At 53.5% G+C, this 11,069-nt stretch overlaps 1 protein-coding gene across 8 annotated transcripts; it reads left to right on the top strand.

Annotated features, from left to right (window-relative positions):
- Window positions 1–641: 641 nt before the first annotated feature.
- On the top strand, window positions 642–11,063 carry GTF2F1 (general transcription factor IIF subunit 1). Of its 8 annotated transcripts, none has more exons than XM_032628552.1 (13): window positions 642–719; window positions 966–1,124; window positions 1,210–1,256; window positions 1,821–1,893; window positions 3,322–3,515; window positions 4,337–4,507; window positions 8,856–9,040; window positions 9,602–9,755; window positions 9,848–10,029; window positions 10,131–10,204; window positions 10,277–10,415; window positions 10,598–10,715; window positions 10,823–11,063. In XM_032628552.1, exons 2-13 carry the CDS (start codon window positions 1,113–1,115, stop codon window positions 11,025–11,027), a joined length of 1,554 nt encoding a protein of 517 aa, XP_032484443.1. In that variant the 5' UTR covers window positions 642–719; window positions 966–1,112; the 3' UTR covers window positions 11,028–11,063. The 8 variants fall into 8 exon arrangements, with proteins under 8 accessions (XP_032484443.1, XP_032484440.1, XP_032484439.1 ...); XM_032628555.1 differs by lacking the exon at window positions 642–719 and adding an exon at window positions 1,356–1,431 and having other exon boundaries at window positions 756–1,124; XM_032628549.1 differs by having other exon boundaries at window positions 10,131–10,415.
- Window positions 11,064–11,069: the final 6 nt, after the last annotated feature.

Genomic DNA, 11,069 nt, shown 5'->3' with positions numbered 1-11,069 from the left:
CTGAGCCCTCAGGGCCACCTGCTGTTTCCCTGTGGCAGCCCTGTTCTTCCTGGGTTGTAGATAGCGTTTTCCAAGACTGTTTCCACCACACTGTAATCTCCAAGAGGACAGGGAGCTGGTTTGCCACATTTCACCGTGGACTGCCCAGGACCCTGCACAGCAACCGCTAAAGTGGATCGCTGAATGACTGACCCTGAGCATGCGCAGTTCTGTGACTACCACGGTGGGGGAGGAGGGGCGTGGGGGGGTGGACTTGGGGGGGTGGGGTACCTGTACTTTCCTGCCCTACACAGTCTCCTTCCCTTCCCCCCAGTAAGCCAGCCACCCCCGCGATATTACCCTTCTCCTGGGGCCTCAGGGGCCTGCCCATTTGGGGCGGCTTGGACTTGCACAGACCCATCCTGCCAGCAGCCCATGGGGTGATCGCGCCCCATCCCCACCTAGGCCCTGACCCCTCCTGGCTCGGTTCAACGTCCCAAGGGCCCCTGGCCCGATCATTTGGCGAGACGATAGGGTTACCCCCGGGGTTAGGGGTAAGAAATGAACCCGAAAGTGGCTCAGGTAGTGCCGCAGCAGTTGGGTGCGAAGAAGGCCTCGGTTGCTGTGGTAACGCAGCCTCCTCTGACTCATTTCCGGAGCGGAATAGCGCGTGCGCAAAGGCGTCCAAGAGCCCAAGAGCTGGGCGAGTTTCTCCCTCCCCTCCCAAGATGCCCGCGGTGGTAAGTGGGACGTCACGTGGGGGGGCGTTCCCACGCGGCGTGATGGGGGTTATCGGCGCTATATATTGCGGTCAGCCAGCGCTCCAGGTGTAGAAAGAGTTGTCTTTAGCTCAGAGTCGGCTTCCGCGACTCGGCCTGCTAGAGAGCTTCGCTTCCGGTATAGGCGGCCGCGCAGGCGCAGGTGTGGCACTAGAGGCCTCCGAGGTTGACCGCTGACCCAGTGCCGCCCTGGATTGATTTTCCCAGATCTGCTGTACCCCGGGCTTGGTGTCCTCTATCGGAGCCAGAGGCCCGACACCTTGAGGGTGGCTTCCGCGGGACCGAGGGACGCGGACCCCGGGGAAGGCGAAAAGGACGAGGTTCGGACCGGTCCCCGACCATCGCCCATCGCCCATGGCGGCCCTCGTAAGTGTGCGGCGAGGCGGCTCGGGGGGTCCAGGTGGTGGGTTCTGTAGCTCCTCACTCACCGTCCTGCTTTCTCTCCCCTCAGGGCCCCAGCAGCCAGAATGTCACTGAGTATGTCGTCCGAGTCCCCAAGTAAGTCCCTGACCCTCACCTCCCCCTCTTCCCTCAAAAAGGGATTAAAATCTTCACGAGCCTCCAGACGTGCCTGGCACCTCCTGATTCTCCTTCCAGGGCTGGGGTTGAGCTGAGGCCTCTGGGGCATCACTTTTGAATGGAGTGAATGAATGAACGAGTACATTAATATACAGTAAGACGCAGCCCCCTGCCTAGCATTCCCTCTGGCAGGAATGCCAACTGTGACTCTGCTGGGTGGATTCTTTTTGATCCTGCAAAATTCACTTATGGGATTTTCCTCCTTCAGGAGGCATTCCCTGCCTGCCCACCTCCCGGCCCAGGGCTGAGCTCCCAATTATCCCCACATCTTGGGTTCCTAGAAATCTTTGTCCCTTTTCTCTGAATGGGCTTGGGAGTATGGATCCCACTTCCCTGACAGACTGGGAACCTCTGGGTTCTTTTATGGGTCCCCCTGGGTTCTTTTATGGGTCCCCAGCATGAGCGCAGGCACAAAGGGCTGAGCCAGGGAGGGTTTACTGAATGAATGAATGATTGAGCACTGCCTTTTCTTGTCCATTCCAGAAATACCACCAAAAAATATAATATCATGGCTTTCAATGCAGCCGATAAAGTCAACCTCGCTACTTGGAATCAGGTAAGTCCCGTTTCTGAGGGCGTGAGAGAACCTGATCCTGGCCTTGGTGGTTGTAATAGTTGCTTAGTTGTGATAGTAACTAAGGCTTAGTATCCTCAGCTGTCCCTGGGTGGAGATAAGTGATGACTAAGGCCCAGGCTGAGCTGCTGGGCATCCCTAGGGGTGAGATATGTCTGGCCCTGCAGGAGGTTTCTCCTGAAAGGAGAAGTTGTGTCCACTGATGGGCATTTTTTTTTTTTTTTTGCAGTATGTGGGCCTCTCACTGTCATGGCCTCTCCCGTCGCGGAGCACAGGCTCTGGACGTGCAGGCCCAGCGGCCACGGCTCACGGGCCTAGCTGCTCCGCGGCACGTGGGATCTTCCCGGACCAGGGCACAAGCCCGCGTCCCCTGTAGAAAGGTCTTTGGAAACTGTCTTAGTTTGTAGAGGCTGCTATAGCAGCATACCAGAGACTGGGTGGTTTATAAACAACAGACACTGATTTATCACAGTTCCAGAGGTTGGAAGTCCAAGATCAAGGTGCCAACAAGATTTGGTGTCTGGTGAGGGTGTGCTTCCTGTTTCATAGCTGGTACATTTTCACTGTGTCCTCACCTGGGAGAAGGGGGACGGAGCTCTCTGGAATCCTTTATAAGGGCGCACATCCCAGTCATAAGGCTCCACCCTCATAACCTAATCATCTGCCAAAGGCCCCACCCCAGATACCATCACACTGGAGATTAGGCTTCAACAAATGCATTTTGGGGGAATTCCCTGGTGGTCCAGTGGTTAGGACTCCACGCTTTCACTGCCGAGGGCCGGGGTTCAATCCCTGGTTGGGGAACTAAGATCCCACAAGCTGCGCAGCAAAAAAAAGCAAAGGCATTTTGGGGGGACACAAACATCCATCCATAGCAGAAGCCATTAAAGGCTTAGAAACAGAGAATTGTGAAGTGATTTTGCCAATGTGGGGTCGAGGGCAGGTGAAGGGGACAGGGCGGAGGTGAAGGCTCTGGTCCAGGTGAGCCATGATGGGGTTTGGAGCAAACAGGTTATGAGAAGTGGCTGGGTTCTGGGGTTTCTTTCTTTTTCTTTTCTCTTTCTTTTTTTTTGAATTTTATTTACTTATTTATTTTTTATACAGCAGGTTCTTATTAGTTATCTGTTTTTTACATATTAGTGTGTATATGTCAGTGCCAATCTTCTTCTTTCTTTCTTCCTTCCTTCCTTTCTTTCTAACTTTTCACTGGGAAATAATTTCAAACTTTCAAAAAGCTGCAAAAATTGACATAATACAGGGCTTGCCCAGATCCCTTCACCCACATTTCACCGAGCGCCTTTTCGCCAACCAGGTGGCTTTGAGTGCCCGCCGCGCAGCTTCGGGGGAGGAAAGGGTGTTGGTGGTGGGATCAGGCCCCCGGATGAGAGGTGTTGCTTCCTGTCCTCCCAGGCCCGGCTGGAACGCGACCTGAGCAACAAGAAGATTTACCAAGAGGAGGAGATGCCTGAGTCGGGCGCCGGCAGCGAGTTCAACCGCAGGCTCCGGGAGGAGGCGCGGAGGAAGAAGTACGGCATAGTCCTCAAGGAGTTCCGGCCCGAGGACCAGCCTTGGCTGCTCCGAGTCAATGGCAAATCAGGCCGGAAGTAAGTGCCGCTCTCGACCCCACTCCGCGGGTGCCCTCGGCTGAACTCTCATGTGCCTGCTGTACAGCGGGAGTAACAGCCCAGGAGTGACAGCTCATCCTCCTGCGAAGGGTTTTACTTGGGTGGATGAGCTGACGGGATGCCCGGGCAGGAGCTCTGAGGGCCGGGATGCCCGAAGCCCGGGCTCTGGTACTGCGGTACCCAGCGAGGGGCCACCTGGGGTTCGGGGGGTGGGGAGGACAGAGGTTAGGGGGATGAAGGGCACTCCGGCAGAACAGCGAGCACGAAGGCACGAAGCGCCGAGCCCTAGGGACTGTCACAGCGCATGACAGTGACAGGGTGGGCAGATGGATAGGGCGGTGGGCGCCAGGCTGCAGCTGGACTGTGGGTGGGCTGGGGCCCAGGGGAGCCTGAAGGCTGTAGGCAGGGAAGGGGCACGCTGTAAGATTGCCTCCACTTGCGGGTGATGCCAGAGGCCAGGAGGGGGCTGGCAGTGGTTCAGCCCCCAGGAAGATTCTGGAGGCATATCCGGAGGGGTCTGACTGTAGGGCCCTGTGCTCTTCACGGCCAGAAAGGACCATGACATGTATAATGCAAAGGAACCCTAAGCCCGCTCTGCAAGGTGGGGAGCTGTGCTTTCCAGATGTGGAAATCCAGGCTCAGACAGTCGAAGGGCCAGCCCAAGGCCTTCCAGCCTCAGATTCTGCTGGGAGGACTCAGGTGGCTCTGGAGAGGGGGTAGGCCTGGGGTTGCAGGGGGGTGTATGAGGGTGGGGCTGGTGCCTCTTCCTCTGGCCGACAGTAACCTTGAACTCCATGCAGGTTCAAGGGCATAAAGAAGGGAGGTGTGACAGAGAACACATCCTACTACATCTTTACCCAGTGCCCTGATGGGGCTTTTGAGGCCTTCCCCGTGCACAACTGGTACAACTTCACGCCGCTGGCCAAGCACCGCACGCTCACGGCCGAGGAGGCCGAGGAGGAGTGGGAGAGGTGAGTGAGGGGGCACAACTGGAAATGAGGTGCATCCCCCGAACATCGTTCCCGGTTGGGAGCTGGGGACTCAGTGGTGACCAAGCCAGATCTCACCAGCCCCTCAGGGAGCTCCCAGTCCAGTGGGGGAATGGACGTGGGACCATCAGGGATGCACGGGGCGGTGCAAGAGCCAGGGATGGGGGAGTGGCTGAGCTGAGCCCTGGAGCAGGAATCGGCGAGCAGGGTGGGGTCTCCCCCGGCCTACATGGCTTCCCCCAGGCAGGTCTCACAGCTGGATCAACTGCTGGTAGAATACACATAAAATAACATTTACCATTTTTAAATGCACAGCTCAGTGGCATTAAGTACGTTCACACTGTCGTGCAGCCATCCGCCCCCTCCATCTCCAGAACTTTCTCATCTTCCCAGACTGAAACTCTGTCCCCATGAAACACTGACTCCCCAGCCCCTCCCGCAGCCCCCGGCCCCCACCATCTACTTCCTGTCTCTGGATCTGAGTCCTCTAGGGAGTGGAATCAGACAGTGTTTGGCCTTTTATGTCTGGTTTATATCACTGAGCATGGTGTCCTCAAGCTTTATCCACATTGTAGTGTGTATCGCTGCTTCATTTTTTAAAAATTTTAATTGTAGTAAAAAAATATGTAAAATGTATCATCTTAACCATTTTTAAGTGTACCATTCAGTGGTGGTAAGTACATTTACATTCTTGTGTAATGGAGCTTCATTCCTGTTTTGTTTTTCCTTCCAGTTTAATGGAGGTGTAATTGACATCCAACACTAAGTTCTAGGTGTACAGCATAATGATTTGACTTACATACACCATGAAATGTTTACCACAGTAACTTTTAGTGAACACCCATCATCTCATATAGGTATAAAATAACAGAGAAAGAAAAAAAAATTCTTTCCTCGTGATGCAATCTCTTAGGGTTTACTCTCAAAACTTTCATATATAACGTACAGCAGTGGTAATTAATCATAATCATGTCATACACTATACATCGCTCGTACTTATTTATCTTATAACTGGAAGTTTGTACCTTTTAACCACCTTCATCCAGTTCCCCCTCTTGCCACTTCTGGTAACCACAAATCTGATTCCTTTCTCTGTGAGTTTGCTGGTTGAAGTATCATTGACCTACATCACTATGTTCCTAGTGTACAACCTATTGATTCGATATTTCTATACATTTCAAAATGATCACCACGATGAGTCGAGTTGCATCATCACCATATAAAGATACTGTGTCATCGTTGACTCTGTTCCTATCCTGTACATTTTATCCCCGTGACATTTATTTTGCAACTGAAAGTTTGTACCTCTTAATCTCCCTCACCTATTTCACTCATCCCCTCACTCCTCTTCCCTCTGGCGACCACCTACCTGTTTGTTCCCTGTATCTATGACTCTGTTTCTGTTTTGTTATGTTCGTTCTTTTTTTTTTAATTCCACATATAGTACAGTATTTATCTTCCACATCTTGGCTATTGTAAATAGTGCTGTAATGAACATAGGGGTGCATATATCTTTTTGAGTTAGTGTTTTTCTTTTCTTCGGAAAGACACCCAGAAGTGGAATTTTGGATTGTATGGTAGTTTTAATTTAATCTCCATACTGTTTTCCACAGTGGTTGCACCAATTTACATTCCCACCAACAGTGCACGAGGGTTCCCTTTTCTCCACACCCTCACCAACCCTTGTTATTTGTTGTCTTTTGACTGGTGTGAGGTAATATCTTATTACAGTTTTTTTTTTTTTTTTTTTGCGGTACGCGGGCCTCTCACTGCTGTGGCCTCTCCCACTGCAGAGCACAGGCTCCGGACGCGCAGGCTCAGCGGCCATGGCCCATGGGCCCAGCCGCTCCGTGACATGCGGAATCCTCCCGGACCGGGACACGAACCTGCATCCCCTGCATCGGCAGGTGGACTCCCAACCACTGTGCCACCAGGGAAGCCCTCTTATTACAGTTTGGATTTGCATTTCCCTGATCATTTGTGATGTTGAGCATCTCTTCATGTGTTTGTTGGCATCTGTATGTCTTTTTTGGAAAAATGTCTATTCAGGTCTTTTGCCCATTTTTTTTTTTTTTTTTTTTCTCGGTATACGGGCCTCTCACTGTTGTGGCCTCTCCCATTGTGGAGCACAGGCTCCAGACGCGCAGGCTCAGTGGCCATGACTCACGGGCCCAGCCGCTCTGTGGCATGTGGGATCTTCCCAGACCGGGGCACGAACCCGTGTCCCCTGCATCGGCAGGCGGACTCTCAACTGCTGCGCCACCAGGGAAGCCCTTCTGCCCATTTTTTAATCAGGTTGCTTGCTTCTTTTCATGTTGAGTTGTATGAGTTCTTTGTATTTTGGATATTAACCCCTTATCAGATATATCATTTGCAAATACCTTCTCCCATTCAGTGGGCAACCTTTTTGGTTTGTTGATGGTTTCCTTCATTGTGCAAAAGCTTTTTAGTTTGGTGTTGCCCTATTTATTTTTGCTCTTGTTTCCCTTGTCTGGGGAGACATATCCAAAAAAATATTGCTAAGACCAATGTCAAAGAGTTTTCTTCTAGAATTTTTATGCTTTCAGGTCTTACATTTAAGTCTTTAACCCATTTTGAGTTTATTTTTGTGTGTGGTGTGAGAGAATAGTCCCATTTTCTCAACACCGTTTATTGAAGAGACTGTCTTCTTTTCATTATATATTCTTGCCTCCTTTGTCATAGATTTATTGACTATATAATGTGCGTTCATTCCTAGACTGTCTATTCTGTTCCATCGGTCTATGTGTTTTTGTGCCAGTACCATACTGTTTTGATGACTGTAGGTTTGTAGTATAGTTTGAGAGCAGGGAGCATGATACCTCCAGCTTTGTTGTTCTTTCTCAAAGTTGTTTTGGCTACTTGGGGTCTTTTGTCTTTTCATAGAAATTTCAGAATTATTTTTTTGGTTCTGTGAAAAATGCCATTGGTGTTTTGATAGGGATTGCATTGACTCTCTAGATTGCCTTGGGTAGAATGGTCGTTTTAACAATATTCATTCTCCCAGTCCATGAGCATGGTGTATTTTTCCATTTGTTCGTGTCATCTTCAATTTCTTTCTTATAGTTTCCTGAGTACAAGTCTTTCACCTCCTCGGTTAGATTTATACCTAGGTATTTTATTCTTTTGGATGCGATTGTAAATGGGATTGTTTTCTTAATTTCTCTTTCTGATAGTTTGTTGTTAGTGTGTAGAAACACAACAGATTTGTATATATTAGTTTTATATCCTGCAGTATCATTTATCAGTTCTAATTGTTTTTTTGTTGGTGTGTTTAGGATTTTCTGTATATAGTATCATGTCATCTGCAGACAGTTTTACTTCTTCCATTCCAATTCGGATTCCTTGTATTTATTTTTTCTTATCTGATGGTTGTGGCTAGGACTTCCAGTACCATGTTGAATACAGCTTCATTCTTTTTTATATACTACCCATGAATTCTGCTCCTGTTGTTATATACAATCCTAAGACTCTCTTTATTTTTATTATTTTTAAAATTTTTTATAAATTTATTTAATTTTGGCTGTGTTGGGTCTTCGTTGCTGCACACAGGCTTTCTGTAGTTGTGGCAAGCGGGGGCTGCTCTTCATTGCAGTGCACAGGCTTCTCACTGCATTGGCTTCTCTTGTTGCAGAGCACGGGCTGTAGGCACACGGCTTCAGTAGTTATGGCACACGGGCTCAGTAGTTGTGGCTTGTGGGCTCTAGAGCACAGGCTCAGTAGTTGTGGCGCACGGGCTTAGTTGCTCCGTGGCATGTGGGATCTTCCCGGACCAGGGCTCAAACCCATGTCCCCAGCATTGGCAGGCAGATTCTTAACCACTGCACCATCAGGGAAGTCCCCTAAGACTGTCTTTAAATGCAATCACATTTTTAAAAACTCTCATCACCACTCTAAATGGAAACACCAGTACCCCCTGCCATTAAAAAGAAGGCACCCATGAACTACAACAAAAGTGACGGATGTGACTGTATCATATGGCCTGATTCTATTGCCCGAGAGAGGCCCTGAGCCCAAGCGAGGTGCTGGGGCATCAGCATCGCGTGAGGCCTTCTCCTGAGGGACTCTGGGTAGAGCGGGAACTGAAGGAGGGCCAGCTCTCCCTGTGTGATCTCAGGCTGTTGCTGCCACACATGTGCGTCCCCATGTGCGGGGTCAGCTTGTCCCTCTTCTCACCTACATGTGTCTGTGGTTCCCCTCTGGGGAATGCCCGGTGGAAGTGCAGGGTGGCACCCGGGACAAGGCCCAGCTCCTGGAGGCGGGCTCTGGAGCCAGGCCCCTTGTCAGCCCCTGCTGTGCCCCCCACCCACAGGAGAAACAAAGTCCTGAACCACTTCAGCATCATGCAGCAGCGGCGGCTCAAGGACCAGGACCAGGATGAGGAGGACGAGGAGAAGGAGAAGCGTGGGCGCAAGAAGGCCAGTGAGCTGCGCATCCACGACCTGGAGGATGACCTGGAGATGTCCTCTGACGACAGCGAGGCCAGTGGCGAGGAGGGTGAGGCTGGCAGAGCTTCCGTGGCTGGGGTGGTCGGCACAGCTGCCTGATTAGTGCCCGGTCATAATTTATCAAGGTGGCTGTGTGATGACTGAGAGGTTAATGCCCCTGAAAGGAAAACTTGGTTACTCATGGGCCCCTGGGCCCGGGAGCTTGTCCGCTTGGGGAAGCGCCAGGGTTGGTAGGAGGCAGCAGGGAGCCATAGGAAGGCCTCGGCCACAGCCTCAACTGGGGTCTCCAAGGAAATGGCTTAGGACTGGCCAGTTTGAGTCATGCCAGTGGGCTCTGGGCCAAGGCATGGTCTCTGGCTGCCCAGGTGATACAGGGCAGGGATGGTGGCCCTGCGTGTGAGAGAGAAGGGGGTGGTGGGGGTGTGGAGTCGGGTTGGCCTGTGGGTGAGAGGTGCGCCCCTGGGCCAGCTCTTTGCCTCTTAGAGGAATTGGGGCCGGTCCTGGTGTCTCTCCCCAGGAGGCAAAGGCCCCAGAGACATCAGGTGTCATCGGATACACAAAGCGTGAAGTGTGCCCATCCGAGCCCCTCCCCTTGTCTCCCCTTCCCCAGGCGGCCGAGCCCTCAAAGCCAAGAAGAAGGCGCCACCGAGCAAGGGGGGCAGGAAGAAGAAGAAGAAGAAAGGGTCAGACGACGAGGCCTTTGAGGACAGTGACGACGGGGACTTCGAGGGCCAGGAGGTGGACTACATGTCCGACGGCTCCAGGTGAGGCAGGCACGAGGCGGGTGTGAGACCCTGGGCCGGCCTGCACACGCACTCCCTCACCCTCTGCCCGCTCTCGTCTGCTCGCCTTGCAGCAGCTCCCAGGACGAGCTGGAGGGCAAGCCCAAGGTCACCCAGCAGGAGGAGGGCCCTAAGGGCGTGGACGAGCAGAGCGAGAGCAGCGAGGAGAGCGAGGAGGAGAAGCCGCCCGAGGAGGACAAGGAGGACGAGGAGGAGAAGAAGGCGCCCACGCCGCAGGACAAGAAGCGGAAGAAAGGTGGGTGCGCCTCCCCCAGCCGTGGCCCAGGCCCCTGATCTGGGATGGGGCTGGGGGGGCGGGGCCTCCGCTCCTGACGCCCCTCCTCTGGCCCCACGCAGACAGCAGCGAGGAGTCGGACAGCTCGGAGGAGAGCGACATCGACAGCGAGGCCTCCTCGGCGCTCTTCATGGCGGTAAGGCCCAGCCCGGGGCGGGGGGACGGCGTGTCCCTCTCCAGACTCACATCCCCAACTCCGGTGTCCCAGAAGAAGAAGACGCCCCCCAAGAGGGAGCGGAAGCAGTCAGGCGGCAGCTCCCGGGGCAACAGCCGGCCCGGCACACCCAGCACGGAGACGGGCAGCACTTCCTCCACCCTGAGGGCGGCCGCCAACAAGCTGGAGCAGGGTGAGTCGCCCCATCCCACCCTGCCCACCTCAACCTCTTGACCCCGTACTTGCCCTCCCTTTCAGCATCCTGTCTGCCTGCCCCTGAACCCCTTGCACATGTAATCCTGGCACCGCTGGCCCGGGGTTCCCCCAGGGGTCCAGCCTCCCCGCCCTGGCTCAGCCCCGCCTCTGCTCCCACAGGGAAGCGGACCAGCGAGACGCCGGCGGCCAAGCGGCTGCGGCTGGACACCGGGCCCCAGAGCCTGTCGGGGAAGTCCACCCCTCAGCCCCAGTCCGGGAAGTCCACTCCCAGCAGCGGGTAAGTTGGCGAGGATGGCAGGAGCAGGGAGGGGGCTTGGGGGGGCGCCTCGGAGGGGGCCTTGGGGACGGAGGGCCGCCTGCTGACACCCACCTGCCCACCTCCAGCGACGTGCAGGTGACCGAGGATGCCGTGCGCCGCTACCTGACACGGAAGCCCATGACCACCAAGGACCTGCTGAAAAAGTTCCAGACCAAGAAGACGGGGCTGAGCAGTGAGCAGACGGTGAACGTGCTGGCCCAGATCCTCAAGCGCCTGAACCCCGAGCACAAGATGATCAACGACAAGATGCACTTCTCCCTCAAGGAGTGAGGCTCCCCCCCAATAAACATGCTCTGTTTTCTAGAATCCTCG

This window comes from Phocoena sinus, chromosome 3, assembly GCF_008692025.1.
Source record: "Phocoena sinus isolate mPhoSin1 chromosome 3, mPhoSin1.pri, whole genome shotgun sequence".
Taxonomy (NCBI): Eukaryota; Metazoa; Chordata; class Mammalia; order Artiodactyla; family Phocoenidae; genus Phocoena; species Phocoena sinus.
This window is presented reverse-complemented; position numbering and strand designations above follow the sequence as displayed.

What these genes read in the sequence shown, in the direction of transcription:
- GTF2F1 (XM_032628549.1), top strand. An exon ending in ACCTCGCTACTTGGAATCAG is followed by an intron (nt 1,894 to 3,321) that starts GTAAGTCCCGTT and finishes CTGTCCTCCCAG; the next exon opens with GCCCGGCTGGAACGCGACCT. An exon ending in AAGTCCACTCCCAGCAGCGG is followed by an intron (nt 10,716 to 10,822) that starts GTAAGTTGGCGA and finishes GCCCACCTCCAG; the next exon opens with CGACGTGCAGGTGACCGAGG.